Below are 25,319 nucleotides of genomic sequence, written 5' to 3' on the forward strand. Positions count from 1 at the left end.
TAAAAAATATTTTTTTACATATACAATTAATGAGTTATATCTCATTTCAATCAATCTAATCTCGCATTTTTATTCCCATAATTTGCCGTTGTAGAGTTAATCGACTACAATCCATCATTTCTAAAATTCTGACCTTGTGTATGTCGGAGAAAAGATTATTTCAGAAGTTAGGTAAACGAATTCTAGGGAAAAAAAAATTAAGGAAGCTTTTGTTTCATTGTTTTCCTTAAGATAATGAATAAAACATATTTTTCTCACATTTAAATTTTGTTGAAATTGTGCTTAAATTAAATCGATTTGTTAGTTATAAGCTTCTTGAAATATATATTTTTATTTATCTCATCTATGGTTATTAAATGAAATATAACATTTCTTTTCTACGATTCTTTTTTTCTTAACTCACACATGACATTTCTTTACTGTGGAATTATTTCCGTTCACCATGAACACGCTCCTAATATTACTTCCGGTTTGAAAACTTGTTTGTTTTTTGCTCGCTCGTCACTGGATTCATATTAAACATTAATTGTTCTAACATTTAAGTCACAATAGAGCAGTAAACATGCCTAAAGGTGTTGGCCGAAAAGTCCGTTCGAAGCATAATTATAAATATAATGTTAACCGAAGAAAGGAAAATAAGAAAAGGAAGAAAATGCCCAATATTGATTGGTAAGTGTCTCGTTTTCTTTGATACACCACGTGGAGAATATTCTCTCTTCATAAAACGTCGACAAATGACTCCCGATGTTGGCGAATTTCTTAATTTATTATTGTTTAGCACGCAGTCAGCCTTCGTTAAAAGCATTGTAGCTATAACATTCCTGTCTTTTAAGGATATATTGGTCTGTATTATAAAGAGTGATGTTTGCGAGAAATTTAATTGCTATTTCTACCTTAAGTTGTCTTACATACTGTAAACAGTGATTGATATGGGTATTTGGAACAAGGGTTACACCAAGGCTCGAGTGACGGCGGTTGTAGGAACTGTGGGTACACTAAGGTTCGAGTGGTTGAGCTCGGGAACGTAGTGATTGACACTATAAGCGACCCAGGGGAACGTCTTCTTGTTAACTCCCATTTCCTTTACTGATTGTAAAAAAAATAGGTACTATTAAAGCAGCGCGGACCCGAACGCGCAGTCGCGCGTCCGCGCTAGCTAGTCGTGAGTGGTCGATCCTAACCCTAAATACGTATTCATTTGCACACGCGGGTTAGGGTTAGGATCGACCACTCAAGACTAGCTAGCGCGACTGCGCGTTCGGGTCCGCGCTGCTTTAGTAGTACACCCTATCCCTATCCCTAACCCGCGTGTGCAAATGAATACGTGTTTAGGGTTAGGGTTAGGATCGACGTTCGGGTCCGCGCTGCTTTAGTAGTACCAAAAAGTATTTGGAGTTGTAACCGTATGCATGTTTGTCCCAGAAATTAGGCTCCTTGTTTTACGTTGTGAATAGTAATTAGAAGTTGCTGGATCGTTAAACACATGAAGGGCGAAAGTAAAGAATACGTACACCCGGTGTTAATGGTTAGGGTTTTTGTTACGCCGAAAACGAGTGGTATACGTATTCTTTACCTCCGCCCACAAGAAGTTCTTTCCTTTCAGAAAAAAATAAACCAACTAAATTCAACGTGATTGCAACCTACAACTTCCTAAACGTATCTTTACAAAATTATATTTAAAACGGTATTCATTATTGAGAAAACCAGAGAAGAGGGCAATTAACTAGCTATACCATATATATTGATGGACATTTACCCCATGGGTTTCCAATTTGAAAAAATTTCGAAGATGTATTTTTAAAAATTTAATGTAGAAGTATTCATGTACTATAAAGGTCCTTGGAAGAATCAAAGGGAGGTAATCAAAATATTAGACTTGAATGAGACATTTATTAATGGAACTCTAACGTACATGAGTACCAGCATTAAATATCGTTATTGGATCCAGATTGGCCTACGGCTAAACTGTAATTGTTTTGAGACTAGTGGTTTTCAAAATGACATACCAGCACTCCCCTTAAAATATTAGTGAAATATTTGCCCCTCACCCTTTTTATTAATTAGATGAAAAAATAGTTTGCATCCATAGTATAATTCTTTCTTCACTATGATGGTGGAACAATTTAAAAAAGTTTTAAGCTGTCTTAATTTTATTAAGCTTGGCAACTTGTCTCTTAACCTCCCCTCCTCCTCCATGAGAAATACTGCAAGACGAGTCATCCAAACAGCTTCTTCATGGTCATTCAACCTGCTAGATATAGCAATCAAATCCTTTTCACATCACACCCGCCTAGCTTTAAGAAGGATATATTGGATAATGTTATCTTAGTCACTGCTGGAAAGCTTTTGATCGTAGATCTACCAGCACAAGACTGACCCTTAATTAAACAACACCGTTAACCTAACTTTTTTTTCCTTCTTAAATTTAAGGCGAAAATCACTCAATGAAATCAAGTATACTTAAGCAATCAGAAAAGTCTGCTCTTTGCAACCATTCAATAACCAAAGACGCTTGATCTACTTGAGATAGCAACTAAATATCCCTCAAATAGCATCCTACTATTTTAAAGCAAAGGGAGAACAAATTGGGTATTATAAATCCTAGATGCTTGTCTGAAAATAGTTGGGATGGACATGTCTTTATTTTTTTCACTTTTAGGTTCAGGCATGACTGTGTTTAAGAAGCTTACTTCCCAACTAAGTGGTTTCGGTTCCTTTTGCAGAGCACCATGGGCAAGTGTTTTCTATAACCTGGGCTGAATTAAGCTTTGTGAGTGGCATGGGTTGGATGGTTTGATTGGGGCTGGCAAGGCAGAAGACTGCACTAGGCTTCAATGTCTGTTTTGGTGGGGGTTTTACAGTTGGATGCCCTTCCTAACACATTTATTTATTGTGTGCACTTTTGTCTTGAAATTATATGATAGTAATAAGTAATAAGTGCGCATCACCATGCAAGTGATGCACATTTCCAATCTTCTGTGAAAAATGCGTGTGGTCATAGGAAAGTATTACTTTGCTTGGAAACAGGTGAGAATTGGCTACAGGAAGAGCATTCAGCCATAGAAATTTTACCCTAACAAATTCTGTCTGATCCTTTTCAGCATGCACAAGTAGATGTTGAATTGATGATTTTACCGCCTATAAATGGAAGGGCATCACCCATGATCCTTATATTTTTTCAGAGTCTCCAACACTGGTAAAAGGTAGAGAGGAAATTACTCTCAAACCAAAGTCCAGGCCTGGCCTAAATGTGACTGCTAATTCTACTAAAGACACCCAAGGACTGGGTGGTGGGGTTAAACCAGATGTTAGATCAAGTTGTCCACCCAAAAACACAAAGAGCTGGGAAAGATATTGCAAGGGACCTAATCTGTTGCTGTACCATTTAAACCAATCTATCTGTAAAGTGGTTGGTGTTAGGAAGTGCATTCAACCATAGAAGCCAAAGCAAACTATGGAACTTGGTGTAACCCCTGACCTTCACAGTCCCTGTCAAGCTGTCTATACCAATATGGAAAACGCATGTTAAATGATGATGATTGGAAATGGACAGCTTGCTTGACAGTGGCATTGGTTTACAGCTATCACATGAAGTTAAGAAAAGGAGACAGTAGCATACACACACATACATACATTTATGCATAGTATACAATGGGCTTCCTTCAATTCCCGTCTACCAGATCCACCCACAAGGTTTTGGTCTGTCTGGAGCTATAATAGAAACACTTACCCAATGTGCCACACAGTGGGACTGAACTTGAGACTTTGAAGTTGGGAGGCAAACTTCTTATCATATGGCCATGCCTGCTCATAATGATCCTGTCAGTTCATTGTCTGGAGCATTTTGATTATATATCTGCTTCATGGAGGCTAAACATAGAGGATAAAGCTTGTATGAAACTGATATTTACAACCATCACATGCAAGATATGGACATGCTCTTCCCTCATCTGTTGTAGTCCAAAACTCATAACAATTTTGTAACTTTAATGATAAGATCATTCATTTTGGTGGCATCAACAGCAAAAAACTGTGAGCCAAAGGTGATGAAAATAAATTATAAGGATGTTTCATCATCGTTTAACGTCCGCTACGACAACAAAGCAAGACTAGACATAATGGAAAATGACACAGACAGTATGTGTGTGTGTACAAACAAAGGCCTTATGACTATGAGACCGCATTAAGATATGCGTAGAAGTAATGCTAATGGAATATAATGAACTATAGGACTTGAAAAGAAAAGAAAGGTGGAAGAATGGAAGGAAGGTAGAGAAATAAGATGAACCCAGGGCTGAAGCTAAATGCTAAGGTGAGAGCTTGAAGCAAACATGAGTGAAGAGGTCAGTGATCAAGATGGAAAGAGAAACAGGATGGTCATGTGGTATTGAAGAGAGAGTGGATACAGAAACACTAATATATATATATATGCTCATGCAGTGTCATTTTAAAAGCACCCAGCACACACTGTAACATGGTTCACATTAGGATGGGCAAGGGCATTTAGTTGTAGAAGCCAAGTCAAATCAGAATAGAACCTGATGCAGCTCTCCAGCTTGCTGGCTCTGGTCAAACTGTTCAACCCATGCCAGCATGGAAAACAGACTTTAAAGGATCATGATGACAGTATATATATTTATATATACATAAAAATACAGATGAGTGGTACAACAAGGCACCAATATTTACTGGAAAATAGCAATCGATACAAATACGACACTATTGTAAAGCTTCACTGTGTATATACTAGCAAAGACGTGTGTGTGCAACAAACATGAAAAATGTGTCTTACCTCTCGTTTATTTTCACCATCATCCTTATAATTTATTTTTGTCACCTTTCACTCACATACATACACATTCACATCCAGATATATTTATATGTATTGAATGGTCACAATGTTATGTGTGTAATTTGGGTTTCTAAATGTCCAAGATGCACTGTTTGAAAAAATTTGGCCAGTCATGGTTGGAGTGTCTTTGATCATAAGCCTGCTTGATCAGGTTTGACCTAGGGTTAAATAACCTGTTAATGAACAAGACACAATTTGACTATCGTGAAATACATGGTGAATATCTTTTATCCCATGCCTAACCATCTTTAACCCTTTAGTGTTTAAACCGGCCATATCCGGCCCAAATATTCTACATGTTTTATATTCAAAATAGCGATATCTAGCCTCTCACACCAAACCCACATTGACATTCTAAAATTAAATAATCACATCATTGAGATTTCAAAGCAATGAGATAATGCATGATTAATTCAAAACAATTTGAGTGAAAAGGCATTACATTTAACAGAGTAATCTGAACATTAAAGGGTTAAAGAAAAAAAGATGAAGTGGTCATTGCTGGATTGTCCTTGATTATCTACTCTTTCAGGGCTGACCTGGGGCTAAAGTGCATGTTCTGTTGAGCAATCAAAATGCAGTCACTTGATGAGGTAGAAATAGCATCCAACTCTGTCAGATCACATTCTATTATTATAAATGTAAAAAGGAAGATGTAGTCTTAGATTTACTTTCTAAAAAAAGGATGGATGGCTATGAATGGAACATTTTTGACCATAGTTTTTGCATGGGTTGATCTGGACATCTAAATATCTACAAACCGATTTACTATGGGAGTAATTAGCATAAAACGTACATAGCCTAACATTTTCAATATATCAACAGGTATATCGATAGAACACATAAAATGCCTCAAAGTATTTGTTCTGGCTCTTAGTGTTGTGAGTTGAAATCCTACTGAGGTTTGCTTTACTTTTTCTCCTTTTGTGATTAACTAAAGAAAGTACCAGTCCAGGGTGAAGAATAAGTGGAATTGTAGAGTTTTTTTGGGTGGTCTGTGAAGTACTTTGTATTCAATATTCTTGGGTGGTAAACTCCATGATTTCACTTGTTTGAGGAATCAAACTATCCCATCACTTAAGCTTTATTACTGCCCAGGAGTTAAATCTTTCCTCTCTGAATGAGATTTATGGAGGAGCAAAATAGAAATTTCAGTGATTTCTTCAGTTTAATCTTGATTGGATTTATACTAAATTTATTAGATTATGTTGTTGCTTTCATTTTGATATTGTTATGACTGTATCTTTAAAATTAAATCCATTGTTTTAATTCATTTTTTTAAAAATCTTATTTTTATTCACTAGTGCTTTGATAAAGAAATTCTGGGACAAGGGTAAATCTTCACAAAGCAACTTTGAAGACATGGGACTTTGTTTTGATCCTAATAAAACACTGCCTATTCCAAATGTAAAGGTATGCCTGATCATCTTTTCTTTTCAAAACTTCATCAACTTCACCTTTTTGTTGCATTATTTCTGTGTTTCAGATTAAATTTGAAATTAATAAGTATTTAGAAAAATAACTTTGTCATTATTAAGCTAGTGTCTAGGACACAAATTAGCATGAAATTGTAATGGAAAGTTTTAGGACAATTTAAGAACAGGAAGTTTGTATCATAGAACTTAGAGGAATTTTAATTCATTAGTATTAAAAGCAGTAAAGCATCTTCAATTTTATTTTTGCTTAATTACTAAAGTACTTTTTTTCTTCTTTTTATTCAGTATATTTTGTTGCTTGAATTTCCAAAATTATTGATGTGAAATTTGATTTTTAGGATATCATGGGTTATCGAAGCCTTGAAGCTGAAACGATGGAAGTGGATAAAACAACAAAGAAACCTCGTAGAAAAGAATTTGTTGTAAAAGGTTAATAACTTCTTTTTGTTGTCAATTTGGAAGGCGGCGAGCTGGCAGAAATGTTAGCACACCGGGCGAAATACTTAGCAGTATTTCATCTGCCGTTACGTTCTGAGTTCAAATTCCGCCGAGGTCAACTTTGCCTTTCATCCTTTCGGGGTCGATAAATTAAGTACCAGTTACGCACTGGGGTCGATGTAATCGACTTAATTCCTTTGTCTGTCCTTGTTTGTCCCCTCTATGTTTAGCCCCTTGTGGGCAATAAAGAAATAAACTTGGATAGTTTGAATATTTTGAAAGCTGACCATTCCATTATTAGTGTGATAATTCTCACTGTTTGTGTTCCACCAAATCATCATTTAGTCTTCTGCTACATATATTAGTTTAAAGATGTTAAATCATTAAGTGTATATGGGATTGGATTACTAGCTCCTGGGTTATGAGCTAAAAATCAACTATAAATACTTTGTTCTTTTTCTGGGCAAGACATGTAGAAATATTATTCTTAAAAGTCTATTTTTACTTAAAAATTGTGGTTTCTCTCTCATGTTTAGTTTGGTGAAACCAGAGTTAAGCATTTAGGATTTATTTGCATTCATAAATAATTTATCAAAGTGGAATCTTATTCCTCACCATGAAAATATACAAATTCAACAGCTGAAGTAGATGATTAAACAGATGACAGCTATCTTGGCTATTCGTTGATTTCCTGAGAATGAGATCTTGACCTCGTCTGTGCTGGTGCCTTGTAAAAAGGGCATCCAGCCATAAAAACCATGTCAAAACAGACAATGAAGCATGGTGCAGTCTTCAGCCTAGCCAACTCCTGTCAAACTGTCCGACCCATGCCAGCATGGAAAGCAGACGTTAAGTAATGACGAGTATCTTGAATGCCTGTGTCAGAGTATTGATTAAGAAGTCATTACACATCCTGGTACTGGTTATGTACCTTATGCAATTAACAATACTAAAACCAACAAATATTTCACTAGTATGCTGTGTGAATTCAACTAGACTTGGTATTTCTTGGAGAAGAGGAAGATGGACTCACCAAGCTTAGTATACACCACATAATGAGTCTTTATTTAGGTCCCTACTATAACTCAACTACACTGGATTTATTATCCACTGGTGTTTTGTAATTTTTTAAAGTCTTTAAGTTAAGTTTAATCTCAGCTACAAAAGAACAAATACTAAATGCATTTAGTGGCTCTAAAAATGTATAAATGTTGCTAGTTGTCTTGAAGTGATGAACATAAACTGTTTGATTTAAATAAATGCATGGTTTTCGTGTTGCAGTTGTTGTCAGCATAATGATGACATATGTATAGATCTGAGTTGACCAAAAACAAATTCAGAGCTGTATTGATAATTTTAAGTGTACAATTATTAGCATCAACCCAAAATGCCTTTAAATCCTGCAGAGGTCAATTTTGCTTTTCATCCTTCTTGGGCCAATAAAGTATCAGTCAACTATTGGCGGTGATATAATCGTTGATACATATACACGCAGGGGAGCCGCGTGCGCACGTTCATTTGTATATTAGTTTTTTTGTATGTACCAGTGTAAATAGTTGCGCTGAGTTACGTCCCTTTTATACCGAAAATGGTAAAACTTCTGTCATTTGACAAAACCAGTACTAAACTTATATATTTTTGAATAAAATCTCTTGAAGGTGGGTGTCTCACCTCCCTAAATTTCAAACCTTTGTATATGATCATTTCCTTTCTCCCTGGTTGATAGGTTTAGAAGAAGAAGCAAATCAAGCAGAAAAACGGCCAAAATCCATGCCAGAAGAAGAAGTCAAATACTGTGTACTAATGATGGAAAAATATGGGGAAGACTATGAAGTGAGTAAACTAGTTTATTGTCATTTCTCTCAAAATGTTAGATACTTCTGGATTAACCAAATCTATGATTGATGATTTCAGAATAAATTCTATATTTTTATAAGATGGCAAGCTTTGTAGAACAAGTGCTACTTATTTTCTTTTAGTTAATCGTCATTTAATGGGATTTTTTTTTTTTTGTATGTGTTCAGGTCTTTATATCTCATATTAATTTCTTTTTTTTTTTCACAGAAAATGGCAAGAGATTACAGGAACTATTATCAAGATACACCAAATCAAATTAAGAAAAAGATAAACAAATTTAAAAATATGGAAAAGCAATATAAAAAATATTTAGCATCAAGGAATTCAGGGAAAGCAACGATGGAAATGGACACAGCAACAAAAACAGAGCTGGAAATAGAGACATAAGCTCAATCTTAAATGATGTACAAATAAAAAAAATAATAATTAGTTTTATTTATTATATTCTTTTTTGCTAATTTCAATCATTGGCTGTGGTTATGCTGGAGCACCAGTTATAAAGAATTTTATTTGATCTTGGTTGTGTGGTTAAGAAGCTTGCTTCCCAATGATGTGGTTCCAGGTTCGGTCACACTTTTGGGCGAGTACCTTATATATCCCAGGTTAACTATAACATTTCTGAGTAGATTTACTAATAGAAACTGAAAGCTCATTGTGTGTATAAATATATCAACATCATCATTTAATGTCTGCTTTCAATGCTGGCTACAGTTGGTTCAACAGGAGCTGGCAAGCCAGGGGACTGCACTCAGGCTTTACTGTGTTTTTAGATGGTTTTTATAGTTGGATGCCCTTCTTAATGCCAACCACCTACCAAAGTGGACTGGGTGCTTTTTACATGGCACTGGCAAGGTCTATATGTAGTATGCCTATTTATACATTATATTTACAAAAATACTTTTTCAGTCTTGAGACTTTTCTAAGTGTTTATGATTGACTATAAAATCTTTCAGAGATTTGTTCTATTGCATGATGTCTTGGACAAGTGTCTTCTATGGCCCTGTTCCAGAAGAAGCCTGTTGTGTGTGTGTGGTTGGATGTGAGTGATTTTGCATTTCCTTATTTACATGTGTTCATTTGCAGATTGTAAACAGTAGCTTTTGCTAGTGATGTTACTTGCAGTCCATCATTAAAGTACAACTGGGCTTCTTGATTTTGTTTGGTATTTGTAAATGAAAGGCTCATTCATCTGGTGGTGTTTCTGGTTCTCTATGTAAACATGTCTGGGCTGTTTGTTGATTGATAGACTAGGAGCTTGTTACCTCACTTGGTAATTTGGGTTGGCAAAGATGCATCAAGTTGATAGATCAAATTGAAGCAGTGAGAAAGAGTTAATACACAATGAGGTTTAATGACATTCTCTTAGCTAAGATCAATAATTATTTCTCTTAGAGCAAGCCACTCTGTCTTGCATTTTTTGACTGGGAAAAGGATTTTGATATGATAACCTTGCTCTGTAGACTCATAGCTGCTAAGAAAACTGTAAGCCATAAAGAAGGGTGTTGTCAGCTAAGTGGCAGTTAATCAGCCATGACTGTTCAGTCTTGTTTTTAGAGTTTATTGAAAACTACATTGATGTATTCTGCCTCACTTTGTACAGTAGGGGGAGATTTGGATACTTTTTCTTGTAGGTTAAGCAACCACTCAGAGGCTTCCCTATTTAGCTTGTGCATGTAGTTTGGAATCAATGTTTGGTTCTCAGGCCCTCTCTTATCCATGAGAATTCGTCTATGCCAACAACTTAGTTGTCATAGTTAAAGAATTGAAGGAAATGCTTCAAAGATGGCACCAAGATTGAGAATCAAGAGGCTTAAAGTCAACCAAGCAGAGTTGAAAGTTTTAATTAGTAAGAAAGAAAACTTGACTACCGTCTGGGTGGTTGTCTTGCTTACTATGTTGAAAATGAGTCAGTAAGAAATGGATACTGTGTACTCAATGCAACCTACAGTAGTGTGATACTAGCAAGTCGATAGGACTTCATATGATCAGCTGTGGAGGTGATTGCATTCAGAGGGGTTTAAAAAAGTTCAGGTAACTATTCTGCTGACAATAAAGGTTGCTTCTCACTGAGTGAAGGGCATCAAAGGTCCCAGTCATGCATCATCACTTCCTTAAGACCCAACAAGCTGGATAGAAATGAGGCGAGTATAATGTATGACAGAGCAGAGTGAGTGAGCCAAGAGGGAAAAAATGGGCATCAACAAAATTGGCCATAGAGTTGACTACAACAATACAGATATGTGATTCATCATCATCGTTTAACGTCCGCTTTCCATGCTAGCATGGGTTGGACGATTTGACTGAGGACTGGTGAAACAGGATGGCAACACCAGGCTCCAGTCTGATTTGGCAGAGTTTCTACAGCTGGATGCCCTTCCTAACGCCAACCACTCAGAGAGTGTAGTGGGTGCTTTTACGTGTCACCCGCACGAAAACGGCCACGCTCGAAATGGTGTCTTTTATGTGCCACCCGCACAAGCCAGTCCAGGGGCACTGGCAACGATCTCGCTCGAAAATCCTGCGGGAGCCAGTCAGGCGGTACTGGCAACGGCCACGCTCAAAATGGTGCATCTCATGTGCCACCCGCACAAGAACCAGTCCAGGGGCACTGGCAATGATCTTACTTGGCTTGCCGGGTCTTGTCACGCACAGCACATTTCCAAAGGTCTCGGTCAGTAGTCATCGCCTCGGTGAGGCCCAATGTACGAAGGTCTTGCCTCACCACCTCAGCCCAGGTCTTCCTGGGCCTACCTCTTCCACGGGTTCCCTCAACTGTTAGGGTGTGGCACTTTTTCACGCAGCTATCCTCATCCATTCTCACCACATGTCCATACCAGCGCAATCGTCTCTCTTGCACGCCACAACTGATGCTTCTAATGTTCAGCTTTTCTCTCAAGATACTTACACTCTGACGGGTATTCACATTGACATTACACATCCAACGGAGCATACTGGCTTCATTCCTTGCGAGCTTACGTATGTCCTCAGCAGTTACAGCCCATGTTTCACTGCCATGTAGCATGGTTGTTCGTACGCATGCATCATACAGTCTGCCTTTTACTCTGAGTGAGAGTCCCTTTGTCGCCAGCAGGGGTAAGAGCTCTCTAAACTTTGCCCAGGCTATTCTTATTCTAGCAGCTACACTTTCAGCGCACCCACCCCCACTACTAACTTGGTCGCCCAGATAGCGGAAGCTATCGACTACCTCTAGTTTTTCACCCTGGAATGAGATAGAAGTTGTTTCCTGTTTGTTTACAGTCTTTATTGCACCTGAACATCTGACACAAACAAAAACTAACTTGCTAGTTAACCTGCCTTTGATGTTGCTGCACCTATTATGTGTCCATAGCTTGCACCGGGTACATCTTATAGAGTTACTACCTACTCCTTTTCTACATACTGAGCAGGGCCATCTACCTGAAGGGGTTTGTGTTTTATCTACCTTCCTACTTATTAGGATTTTGGTTTTAGCTAGGTTGACTCTAAGGCCCTTCAATTCAGACCTGAAACTTCTCCTCTAGTTCTGATAGTGACTCCGCAATTAGAGCAAGGTCATCAGCATAGAGGAGCTCCCAGGGGCAACCTGTCTTGAACTCCTCTGTGATTGCCTGGAGGACTATGGTAAATAAGAGGGGGCTGAGGACGGAACCTTGGTGGACCCCTACCTCTACCCGGAATTCATTGCTGTACTCATTTCCAACCCTCACCTTACTGGCCGCATCTCTGTACATGGCTCGCACAGCTCTCACTAGCCATTCTTCTATCCCAAGTTTCCTCATTGACCACCAGATAAGGGATCGGGGGACCCTGTCAAAGGCTTTCTCCATGTCAACGAAAGCCAGGTACAGAGGTTTATCCTTAGCTAGGTATTTCTCCTGCAACTGTCTCACTAGAAATAAGGCATCAGTAGTGCTTTTACCTGGCACGAACCCAAACTGCATCTCATCTAAATTGATTCGCTCCCTAATTAGTTGGGCTATGACCCTCTCTGTAACTTTCATAACCTGATCTAACAGCTTGATGCCTCTGTAATTATTTGTATCTAAAGCGTCACCTTTACCTTTGTAGCAGTTGACTATGATGCTGCTACACCAGTCATTGGGTATGACTCCTTCGTGTATCACCTGGTTCGTAATACGGGTGACTAGGCTATAGCCAACACTGCCAGATATTTTGAGCATCTCTGCAGTGAATCCTGATGGGCCGGGGGCTTTCCCGGTCTTCATACTCTTAATTGCTTTATCTACCCTGGTACTATCAACTTGGATAGCTGGTCCCTCTATTGGGTCGACATACGGCAGGCTCTCTTTCTCCCATTCATTCTCTTTATTAAGCAATCTATCGTAGTGGCATCTCCAGACCTCTTTCTTTGCATCCTCATTTAATGCAAGCGTACCATCATCCATGCGAACACATTTCTCTCCTACAACATCACTATTCTCTCTCCTACACTGTCTTGCAACACGAAATACCTCGAGTCTTTGGTCCTCACGGCGCAGAACATTGGCAAATCTTTCCTTATCTGCTTCCCCTCTGGCTAAATAAACCTGTCGCCTAGCCTCCCTTCTGGCACATTGGTACAATTCCCTGCTACCACCGTTCTTCCAGTCCTTCCAAGCCTGTTTCTTTTGTCTAATAGCCCTGTCTACCTCCTTGTTCCACCACCACGTTACTCTGGGTCGGGAGGGGACCTTACACTACCCACAAATCTGGTCGGTGGCTTTCAACAGGTTGTCCCGCAGAAATCTCCAATTGTCTTCCATGTTGTATGATGCTATATCCCCTTCTATTTCGTTAAATGCTTCAAGTAACTTGTCTCTAAGTCTCTGTCCGTTTGCAGGGTCTTTAAGCTTCCACACCCTTCTCCTCCAAGCCTGTCTAATTCTGGGCACCCATTTTGCCTTGATCCCAAAGTCGCTAACTACTAATCTATGTTGTGGGGTACATTCTTCGCCAGGGTAGGTTTTGGCATTTATAAGCCGCCCTCTTTCCCTATTTCTGGCGAGGATGTAGTCGATTTGGCTAGAGTGTCTGCCGGAGCGGTAGGTGACTAGGTGACTGGCAGGTTTCCTGAAGTTGGTATTGCAGACCATAAGATCGGTTGCATCACAGAACTCCAGCAGTCTGGTTCCCTCCTCGTTGCGGGAACCGAAGCCATAGCCTCCATGTATGCCATGGAAGCCTCCAGCACGACGTCCGACATGACCGTTGAAGTCTCCAGCCACAAAGAGAAGGTCCCTGTCACTCGTCGACGAGGTAGTTTGCAAGAGGGTGTCATAGAATTGGTCTTTCAGACCATCTGGTAGCCCCGGTTGAGGTGCATAGGCTGAGATGACAGTAGCTAATCTATGATGAAGCACTAGTCTGATCTTAAGTACTCTGTCACTTACTCTAACGACCTCGATTACCTTATCCACCCATTTCTTCGCTAGAAGTATTCCTACGCCCCCGACCCCGTCAGTGTTCCCTGCCCAGAAAATCTTGTACCTGTGTTCTTTGCCTGTGAGGAACCTCGTAGAACCTCCTCTCCATCTTACTTCCTGGATGCAGCACATATCTACGCGTCTCCGTTCAAGCATCTCAACAATTTCACCAGATCTACCTTTCAGCGTGCCGACGTTGAGAGTGCCAATCCTAACAGTATGGGTGTTTGGGGTGTGGGCCTGTAGCCTGGGAAGGGGAAAAGCAGTGTCGTGTACCTGAAAAGAAAACTTGCAATTGGAAGAATTCATAAGCAAAACAGTACCTACAACCTGCAAACATTTCTCAAACTTAATGCGCTACCCAAAGGTAGGGGAGAGGATGGCCAAGGCCACTAGATGGGTTCCGGGAGACAGCCCAGGATGACAGAGGAATGAACTTCCGGTGGAGGGGGTGGGAGGGCGGGTTACCGTCAGCGAGTAGATAGGTCTCTTAATTGTAGATTTTAAATATTTGAGAGACAACAATGCATAAATCGTAATTTTTAAAGGAGCAATGAATTCTAGGTGAATAGAATATAACGTAGCATGAATTTAGGAAGCTTAGAAAATGAATAAGTATGAATTTAAGACAACAACTGAATTCAATTGAATTTCATGGAGAGAAACAAGATAAATAATAGGGGGCAGACTAAAGCGCGAAGGTATGAGATGTTTGAGGCCGTAAATAGATAAAAATCTCTATCTTATCTGCATCTTGGATACTTAGTTGTAGTATGTCAGCAGAGAAGGGATTGAGATAATTTAGAATGGATTTCTCATTTATATATAGCCAGAACCTGAAGACCTTAAGGAAAAACTACGAGAGAGAGAGAGGATGGAGGGGTAGACAGAGGCATGGCGGGAGAAAAGATCATCATCATCATATATATATATATATATATATATATATGAAGAGAGAGAGAGAGGGGGGACCAGTCAAGCAGCACATCACGCTGTAATTCTTGGGCTGAGAAATCAACACTTAAAAGCCATAATTTTAAGGAGTGATTCCTATTAAATACAAGTTTTCACAAAGGTGATGAGGGACCACAACAGCGAAATTGTACTGGAGTAGACCTGTTCAAACCCCATGCCAACTTGGGGAAATGGATGATGCCTTGTATTGTTTTTGGTGCACTACAATTATTCAAAACTATTTCATTGCTGTAAAATATATTCCATTATCTAGACATGATGTTATGATTATAGAAATATTGACATCTTAATATCAGAAGGTACCAAATCCATGGTTGGCTAGGGACTGCATGGCACCTTGGGCGAGTATCTTCTGCTATAGCTCTGGGTCAATCAAAGCTTTGTAAGTGTATCTGGAAGATGGAGACTGAAAGAAGCCAGGCATATATATATCATCATCATCATTTAACATCTGCTTTCCATGAGTTAGTTTGATTGGAACCGGTAACCTAAAGAGCTGTACCAGGTTCCAGTCTGATATAGCATGGTTTCTACAGCTGGATGCCCTTCCTAATACCAACCACTCCAAGAGTGCAGTAGATTTCTTTTACATGCAACTGGCACGGGTGTTTTCACGTCACTGACCAAGACTACAATTTCACTTGGCTTGACAGGTCTTCTCAAGCACAGCAAATTGCCAAAGGTCCCAGTCATGCATCATCACTTCCTTAGGACCCAACAATTGAAGATCAAGCTTTACCACCTCATCCCATGTCCTCCTGGGTCTACCTCTTCCACAGTTAGAGATCAGCGCTTCTTTACACAGCTGTCCTCACCCATATGCATCACATGACCATGCCAGTGCAGTCATCTTTCTTGCACATCACATCTGATACCTCTTACACCCGATTTTTCTCGCAAGATGCTTTCACTCTGTTGTACATGCACAATGACATTGCACATCCAGTGTAACATACTCGCTTCTTTCAAGCCTTCACATGTTCTCTGCAATCACATCCCATGTTTCACTGCTGTGTAGCATGGCTGTTTTCACACAGGCATCATACAATCTGACTTTTACTCTGAGGGAGAGGCCTTTGTTACCAACAAAGGTATATATATGTACATACCAGTGGCGTGCAGTCTCAGTAATGCAAAGTAAGCAGCGCATGTCCAGTAATTTCTATTGGGAAATTAGATAAAATATTTACTTTGTTTCAAAGAAAATCTATCCAGTTGTCTTCGAAATATTCTGTCTCCCTTCCCCTCATTTAGTGACTAGTAAGTTATGCGATGAGGAGACCGCATGTAAACACTTCCTATCTGTGTCTGTTAGTTTGTCCTTCCTCCCTCTCTCTTAGTGATCTGTTAAAAGATATACTAAGACCGATAGCATATATCTTTTGTACCCCCTTCCTCTCTCTATCGACAAATATATCGGGTAGGCAATGCTATGAAACAAGCTGCATGTCAACTATATCTATCTCTGTTAGTTTGTCCTTCCTCTCTCTCTCTCTCTCTCTTAGTGACCTGTTAAAAGATATGCTAAGACAGCGCATTTGAAATATTTTGTACCCCCTTCCTCTCTCTATCAGTGACTTGGTAATTTAATCAGGCTGGCCATCATCATCATCATCGTTTAACGTCTGCTTTCCATGCTAGCATGGGTTGGACGATTTGACTGAGGACTGGTGAGACCGGATGGCAACACCAGGCTCCAATCTAAATTTGGCAGAGTTTCTACAGCTGGATGCCCTTCCTAATGCCAACCGAGGCCCCCTCTCTCTCTCTTTGTTAGTGTAGAATTGTTGCTGGTTCCACTTATTGACCGGAACTGGATCAGTTCTTTAGAACTGCTATAATTAGCCATAATTCTTGGACAAGCCTGGCGTGTAAGTTTGAATTTTTTATCCAAAACATCTGTTTGCACTATTATATTTTTGGAGTGTTCTGAAAACAAAAAAATATTATATATATTATATTTCTTATTTCAGAAGTAGCTAATTAATCTTCAATTAGTTTAATTAACGTTTTTTTTTAATTCACTTACAATTTACGCGTGCTTTACTTTTTTCGAAATGAGTGAAATGTGTGTTATAAACGATATTTTAAGAAATAGTTTTTCGAAAAGAGACTTCCATGGAAAACAATTAATTATAAATGATGGGAGACCAACACCGAATTTACCTAATTTGCGAACTTACAAGAAATTCACGAGACAATTTCAGGTTAATTTGTATGAAAAGAAAAAATGGTTAGCTGGAAGTGCTACACTTAATAAATTATTCTGTTGGCCTTGTTTACTTTTTTGCTTAGTAAAGAATGTTTGGAATGATAAAGGCTATGATGATTTAAATAATTTACATATGGCTATGCTAAAGCACGAGCGTTCTCAAAGCATATAAAATCTTTGATAGATCTTAAAATATTCGGGAATGTTCGCATAAACTTACAATTAGATGCATGTAATAATCAAAGCATACAACATCATAATGAGAAAGTTAGACGAAACAGATCTATTCTGCAACGATTGATTGATGTTGTTATTTTTTTAGGCCTCCAGGAATTATCGTTTCGGCAAATTTTGTAAATAGGGGCAGGGTAATGTTGAATATTTAAGAAAATTTGCAGAGTGTAAGATGTTTGTAAGCAATTCCAGAACAACAAAAGCCTTACTTTCACTACAAAATTTCAATTTCGTTTGTGTCTAAATATTTTCATTCTTTCAAACCATGGCAAACCCCGGACAAAAACTCGTGTTGCATCTCTTTTGTCAGTGAATAAGTCTCGGTTTCAAAGCAACGAAAATATTGACAATGAAATGAGATTTAAATGTTGCAGTGAAACAACCATTTCTCTTTGTGTGTGTTTGTGTCTGACTGTGTGATGATGTGAATGTTCCGAGGCCTCTCCCCCCTCCGTTCGCGAGCGCGCATTTTTTCTTCATATTCGTTCGCAGCAAGTTATTTTACACGTATTTGAATATTTTATTTTTTTTATTTCCCACCGGGTCAAACGCTTTAGTTTGACCTTGATTAGTGTTTGTTATAATGTAAATTTTGACCATCTTACATCAGTATTGTTTGGCAGGAGAAATGGTTCAACTTCTTCGTCAAACCTAACCTACATAGGTTTTCCTTTCTGTGCTGCTGGGTGTAGTCTATTTACAGCCGTAATTGTCTTGTTTCAATCTCAGAGATGTTGACTGCCACAGCAGTTTTGGAGGCTTTTTAAAATGTTGAATTTTCACTGTCTTTCATTGTGTGTATTCATGTATATGCGTGTATTGTCAATGTGTGTGCGTGAGACGTAGTCTTTTAATATACGAAGTTCAGTAAGTCTCAGAACAGTCTGCTTGAGTATCAATAATTTTCCCGGAATTGACAAGTAGCATGATAAAGCACCTGACTTGTCTTCTAGAGCGTAACGATCTTAAAGCATGGCCATATAATGTAACTAAATGTATTCACTTAATTAAATCATTTCAAATTGATTCGGCTCAACCAATAGGTATAGGGGCTAATGCAGAATCGCACCCCTTTGAAAAACGAATTTTGTGAAAAATTTTTTTCGGATTCCTACCTTTAACAGAGATTCCGAATATGCAAAAATATTAACAGAATCCAATTTCATCTTCATTACATTTCACTTATGATTTTTAGACTTTTTAAGGGAGAGGGAGGATGAGAAAGTACTGACGTTTCGAAGAGAGAAAAATACAATCAATACACTTATTTCAGGCTCATCTCTACAGAGCCATTTTTTATTCCCTGCTTATTCTAGGACATACGGGGGTGATTGCATATTCAGAATCTCCCATATATAAATTGTAGGAATACGAAAATTTTTTTACTGAAAAATTGCCAGGGGGGGGGGGGGGAAATCATTGCATGCCCAACTCCGGAAGTCACAGCATGCCACTGGTACATACATATGTGTGTGTGTATGTTTGTGTCTCCTTGTCTTTACATAGTGTGATAGTTGTAAAATGAGCGTCAGTTATACAAACTGTAATCTATTTCCAATATTCTTCAAAAACATGTTTGGCCAAGGAGAAAAGGACATTGGCCAAGGACATTGATGGAAAACAGGTGTAGATTAGCAGTAGGAAGAGCCTCTGGCTGTAGAAAACCTGCTTCAATAAACTCCAACCAACCAATGGAAAGGTGGATGTTAAAATGATATGTACAAAAAATTAATTATGTTGAGAATAATCTGCTTCTTCATCATTTAACATCCATTTTCTAGACTGGCATGGGTTGGATGAGTTCATAGGAGCTGGCTAGCCAGAGGACTGCACCAAGCTCCACTATCTATTTTAGCACGGTTTTTATGGCTGAATGCTCTTCCTGATGCCAACCACTTTACAGTGTTGACTGGGTACTTTTGATGTGGCACCAGCACTTTGTTCAACCTTTCAATACTGAGGACATCTAGTCCGTCTATTGAGCATGCTGTACTTGTGTAGAGACCATACCAGTATTTCACAAGTGACCACACCCAAATGAAAGCTACACATAACTAATGGTAAGATTGAGTATTGACTTTAAAGTTCCTCTTTGATCTCATATAAGAACATTTTTACTGCTGTTCATGAATATTCCTCATTGCTATTCTCTGAAATATGACATCCACAACTGTCATCAGATGCTTAAACTTCATCTCATGAAAATTTATCTAACTAGTCAAGGTGTGGCATCTTATCACACATTATCATCCAACAAGAAACATTCAAATTGAAAGAGAATGGCATTGTCTGGGAAGTTCATATCCATACTGTCAAGTCATGTTGCATTCTTAAAAGTGAATGGGAATCTCATCCACCAGAGGCTCTTCACTCTGTTAGATTCAAGTAATAAACATATCCTGGAACTAATATTGTGCCTTGGACAACCACAAAGTCCAATCAAAGAAGGCAGGTACCATATGGTGTCATACTTTAGTTGCTATTTAATACTTCTTTTGTTCCAGTCTTCACATTTGAAATTAAACTTGATTCTTTTTTTATTGACAAAATGGCAAAAGATTACAAGAGCTAAATTCCAAGATGCACCAAATCAAATTAGAAAAAAAAAATTGTATTGCTTTTCCATGAAAGAAATTAAGAAAGACAACAATAGACAGACACAAACTCAATTTTAATGATGCACAAATAGAAATAATTAACCATACTAGTTTTATTTACAGAAAGGCTTTCTGAGTCTTCAGCTAAGTATAGGTAATAGTGATTAATTATTTACAAGATCTATTAGACATTTATAGGTGTGTAGACAGATAACAAAAAAATTACTTCATCCAGGTTTGTTGATAAGCTACAACTACATAAAGCTCTTTTTATTGTTGAAAAATATCAGGTTATCTAAGACGTTTATGTTGATAGTAATATTGACATCTTCAATAACTTGCCAAACAACTTCAAACCCAATTGTAAGATATTAGACATGTACAAAAATTAAAATGATTTTATGCTTGCCAAAATCTCTGCAAGTGATTCACATTGTGGTATAAAAATATTCCTTACAGTAACTTGTTCTGAAGTTCTTTAATAAAGCTGATATTAACCAATATTACTTGTTTTCTAAAAAAACCCCGAAAATCTGTGATTTATTGATTCAAATTACTAAAATTAATTTGATGAGAATGTATTGAAACTTGAGTAAGCTAATTAAAAATTGCAAACAATTCAATAATTCAAAAACTGAAAGCTTAGTTATCAATGAAAAGTATCTAAAACTGCTTCAAGCTCTTCATTGTTTTGGATTTCTAATTTTTGAAATTATTCGAATATTAAGGTTAAATTTTATTAATAGTTCAGTTTTAAAACCCCTTAATAAATGTTTGTACAACATTCCAAATGGTATTAAACGTCTTGGGAAGAGGTGTTGATAAAAGAAAATGTAAGTCTCACTATATTCTAAAAATAAACGAAAATATCTCTTTGGGTATGTATTTGGAAACTTTGAAAACTTCATGACTTTTAGTGTCACAAAAGACTGCACTGTCTTGATATCAAGCATTTTAAAACTCCAGTGATCCAATAATGCGTTGCACAATTGCTCCCTGTGTTGAGAAAAATAAAATGAGAAAGGAAGTTAATGTAATGATAATACAGTTAGATAAATTCATCATGCACACACACATTTTCCCCTCTTTTTGATGTATAAAAACATGTCAGAAATCTTGAGATTATCATCATCATCATCATTATTAAGATTATTATTATTATCATTGTGATTTTTAAGTATCCAAAAAAAATTATCAATTATTCAAAGAATAAAGCATAGCCTGTTGACATCTTTCCTTTTAACTTTGAGATTCCATTTGCATTCTCTTAATTGTCATTTCAGCTAATCTCAATTTTTTGTTGATCAATTTATAGAATTACAAGATTTATTATAAAGTTATTTACTAAAAGATAAGAGATTTTAGCAATACAACATTTAAAACAGTAAGAGGAATGAGATAAAATGAAATATACACATACACTTAAATGACATGCAGTTTTAATAATAAAAACAAACAAATAAAATAAAGCAGCAAATATAAAGCTTTAAGCAAAAAAAGTAAAAAAAAAAGAAAAAGAAAAATCATTCAAAAGGGTGTCTTTACTATTTTTTACAATCGCTCTAAGGTTTAAAAAATAACGAAAGATTCAAACATTTGCAAATGAATAATTTTAATTAGGATTACTTATACCCAGAGATTTCCACCAGTCAAGAATATATCTGAGTATATAATCTAAAACCTGTCCATCCTAAAGCAATAAATAAATAACAGCAAATCTAAACTAATTTTAAGAAATCTACCTTGTATATTTTATCAATGGAAATGCTATTGGATGCATGTATATTATAATAGCTCTTAGTAGGCAGATTAGGTCTTTTTGTCCAATTTTGATAGAAAAGGTAATTAATGACCTCAGAAATCAAAACCTCAAATTCCATTAGCACTAGGCCTTCTTGTCACTAGTGGTTTTGACTCACTACACTGATAAATCAGCACTTTAGCTAGTAACTGTTTCACAGTCAACAACACATACATCATAATTGCATTGCAACATTAAAACTGGAGGAGATACATGGGATGGAGAATCACTGAAGAAGTCGCAGGTGTGTCATGAAAGATTTCCAGACAATGGATATATAAAATAAGAAGAATAATAAACAAGTTTTGCTTACATAATGAGTTGGATTTTAAAATCTTTTATTGTTTTAGAAAAAAATTTTGTATATCACTAACTTGAACTATATGGTTCAGTTTAATACATTTTCTTAAAACAGTGTTTGTAAGTTTAGCACATTTTGATGTGGTGGATTTTAATGAAAACTTTTTATTTTCTAGATTTATCAGTAAGCCTGAGTAAACAGGAAAACTAAAAGCAAAGACCATGCTTGTATTGAAGATATAGCTATGAATAAGAGGAATTTGAAAAGATCTATAGTAATTCATATTAAGTGAAGAATCTAGACAAGTTTTTCATGAATTCTAACAGACCAGAGAAAGTAAAAATCTGTAGAAATGAATTGCTTTCTTCATTTCTTGTGAGAATCTGATGGAATTACATCAATGAAGAAGGCAATTTCTGTATAAGATGTAAATTTCTTTACATTAACACAATGCTTCAGAGTTTTAGGTGATAGAGAAAATTGGAATTTGTGACATTCATGCTAATCTCAAAATTTCAGCAAGAAAATAAAATATAGCATCACAAAACTGAAGGTGTTCTCAAATGAGAAATCAAAACTATGGCTATTAATTGTATGTAGCTATAAAGTGTTACATAATTGTTTAATGGGACCTGAGTGGTACAAGAATCTGTATAATCTTTATGTCTCCTAGATTTGTAAAATCCAAGTTGTTTAATATAATCTAAAAAAAATTTTGGAGATTTAAACAGTGAGCATATTGCTGGTTTAATACTGGGGTATTAGCAAAAGACGTGCACATGCATTTATACATATATATATATATATATATATATATATATATATATATATATATATATATATAATAATATTAGGGAAAAAATCCAAAATTACAGGTAAAAACTCAATTAAAATCAATTTATTAAAAATTAAAATTAAATTAAGTTTAAATATATATAAATATATAGTTTTAGGGAAAAGAACCGAGGTTCATGAACTCATCGATGAAAATCCACTGTCACATATAGAAAAAGTAATAAGTAAAAGCACTAGACTTCTTTTAAATAAACGTTTTTAGTCTAAAATAGTCTAGCTTAAACTATTGCATCGTTTAAATATGTGCTAATTCTATCTTTATTATTTTAACCTTAAACTTCATTCAAATTGTATTTTAAATGAAAAAATTTGTTAATTGGTTTTGCATATAATATACCTGTTAGCTTATATTATAATGGACGTAGGGTTGATTATGGAATGTTTATTATCTTTATATTTTTAATAATATTTTTCTATCTTTATATAATAAGTATTTTATATACATTCATTTGTTATTTATTGTTGGTTGATATATACATTCTTTTATTATTATTATTGTTGTATTTTGACCTGAAGATTAGCTATATTTTTGAATAGAATTGATTTTCGATAGTTTTAATCGGTTTAAATTTTCTTTCTATTTGAAAATTGGTTATGAAACACGTGTAGTCATTTTATTATCTTTATCTTATGATATTTACTTTGTATTATATTATACTTATTTATTGTGCTTTTACTTATTAATTTTTCTATATGTGACAGTGGATTTTCATCGATGAGTTCATGAACCTTGGTTCTTTTCCCTAAAACTATATATTTATATATATATATATATATATATATATATATATACCACTGAAGTTATTTAGCAATGATGTTCTGTAAAGAAATCACTAATAATATCTGCTTAGTAGCATATTCCTTTTCACTCTTATCCTAATCAAACTTCCTCACAGCTATCATCACAACTTCACAATGATGAGAAATAAGAAGCTCTAGCGATAGACTAACTACAAGATATAAATATATCTTTAAAGAATGGGTAATTTGTTGTTATCACTTTTGAATTAGATAAGAGATGCATGCAGCATAGCTAAGTATGAAGAAACAATAATAAAAATATTTAATGTCAATCTAGCATCAGACACATTCACTTAAATTATAATATAAATAAACTGAAAGGTAAGTTACAATTCCAGATTATTCAAATAGTAACAAATTTATTACTAAACATTTCAAAACTGATCAAAAGCTTACAAAATTACTGGAATTATCCCTATTAATATAAAACAAACATTTCTGAAGTAAATGTTACAAGACTGATGAAATCATAAAACTAAAAGACAGCAAAGAAAAGAATGATAAATGTGCATCTTTTTGTTTTCCTTTTAAGGACAAGTCAGCATTAGTAATCTTAAAACAAAATGCAACATGCCTAAGCAAAGAAATAAAGCAGAAATTAATATCAATTCACATTATAAAAATACACCTGTATAAATGAAGTTAAAAGACAAGCAAACATTTTCTTTAAAGCATTTTAAGCATAAGTATTTAAAGTATATATACATTCATGCAGGGTAAAATTAGGAATAATAATAGGAAAAAGCTCTTAAAAATTGAGGCATATGAAGTAATTTATTAGAAATAGCTGCTGGCAATGCTGTTAGCAAGAATTTGTAAGCAATGGTAAAATTAAGCTGAATATTGAGGCATAAGCAGTAGTTTATTAGAAGTTATAGAAAGAGCTGCAAGTGATGTTATCAACAAGAATTTATAAGCAATGGCAAAGTTATGCTGAATGAGAAATGTCAACTTACAACACAACATTAGCTGGAATGCTCAATTGGCTGTACTGAAAATGAACTCTGTGCTAGGGATTCTATATACATTTAGATGGAAAGTAATTGATTCTATGGGGCAACTATGTGTGTGTGTTTATATATGTATAACAGATGGACAACGGATGCTAAATGATGATGATAGTAGTTAAGAATTTATGATTCACCCACTTGGAAAACTATATAATTCACAGTCAATGTTGTTTTGTTTTTTAATCTAGAAATATGTAAGCTACTAATAATCTATTCACAAAACAGGAGATTGAATTATATACAAAGTTATTTCTACTATGTTTAAGAGACATATAATTTGTTTTGTTTTTCAGTCAGTTACTTGAAGTATTTCAGTGTCTGTCAAAACATCTAAAGATATTTTCTTATTTTTGAGGATAGTCAAACCATGATTTTAATAAAGAACAAAAAAAAAAAAAAAATTTAGTTACTGAGACTAAAAAGACCTTTTTCTGGAAAATATCTTTAAAACTTAAATATCTAGATTTTTAATCTTACAGCTGATTATGTACATACAAGTGTACATATAATAATTTTTATATAACAGT

At 36.0% G+C, this 25,319-nt stretch overlaps 1 protein-coding gene and 1 long non-coding RNA gene across 2 annotated transcripts in view; one reads left to right on the forward strand and one right to left on the reverse strand.

The window, feature by feature from the left end:
- Positions 1-427: 427 nt before the first annotated feature.
- On the forward strand, positions 428-9,012 carry LOC106876849 (nucleolar protein 16). Its single transcript, XM_014925570.3, has 5 exons — positions 428-669; positions 6,157-6,265; positions 6,627-6,717; positions 8,453-8,559; positions 8,791-9,012. Exons 1-5 carry the CDS (start codon positions 563-565, stop codon positions 8,968-8,970), a joined length of 594 nt encoding a protein of 197 aa, XP_014781056.1. The 5' UTR covers positions 428-562; the 3' UTR covers positions 8,971-9,012.
- Positions 9,013-20,079: 11,067 nt separating this feature from the next.
- Positions 20,080-25,319, reverse strand: part of LOC149137289 (uncharacterized) — a 5,857-nt gene continuing 617 nt past the window's right edge. The window contains exons 1-2 of the long non-coding RNA XR_016240822.1: positions 24,739-25,319; positions 20,080-21,020 (exon numbers count right to left, since the gene is read on the reverse strand). The exon at positions 24,739-25,319 is cut by the window's right edge and continues 617 nt beyond it. This is a non-coding gene — a long non-coding RNA (uncharacterized LOC149137289). The remainder of the gene's footprint in view (positions 21,021-24,738) is intronic.

The sequence above is a fragment of the Octopus bimaculoides genome, chromosome 2 (assembly GCF_046866305.1).
Source record: "Octopus bimaculoides isolate indiv1 chromosome 2, ASM4686630v1, whole genome shotgun sequence".
NCBI classification, from domain to species: domain Eukaryota; kingdom Metazoa; phylum Mollusca; class Cephalopoda; order Octopoda; family Octopodidae; genus Octopus; species Octopus bimaculoides.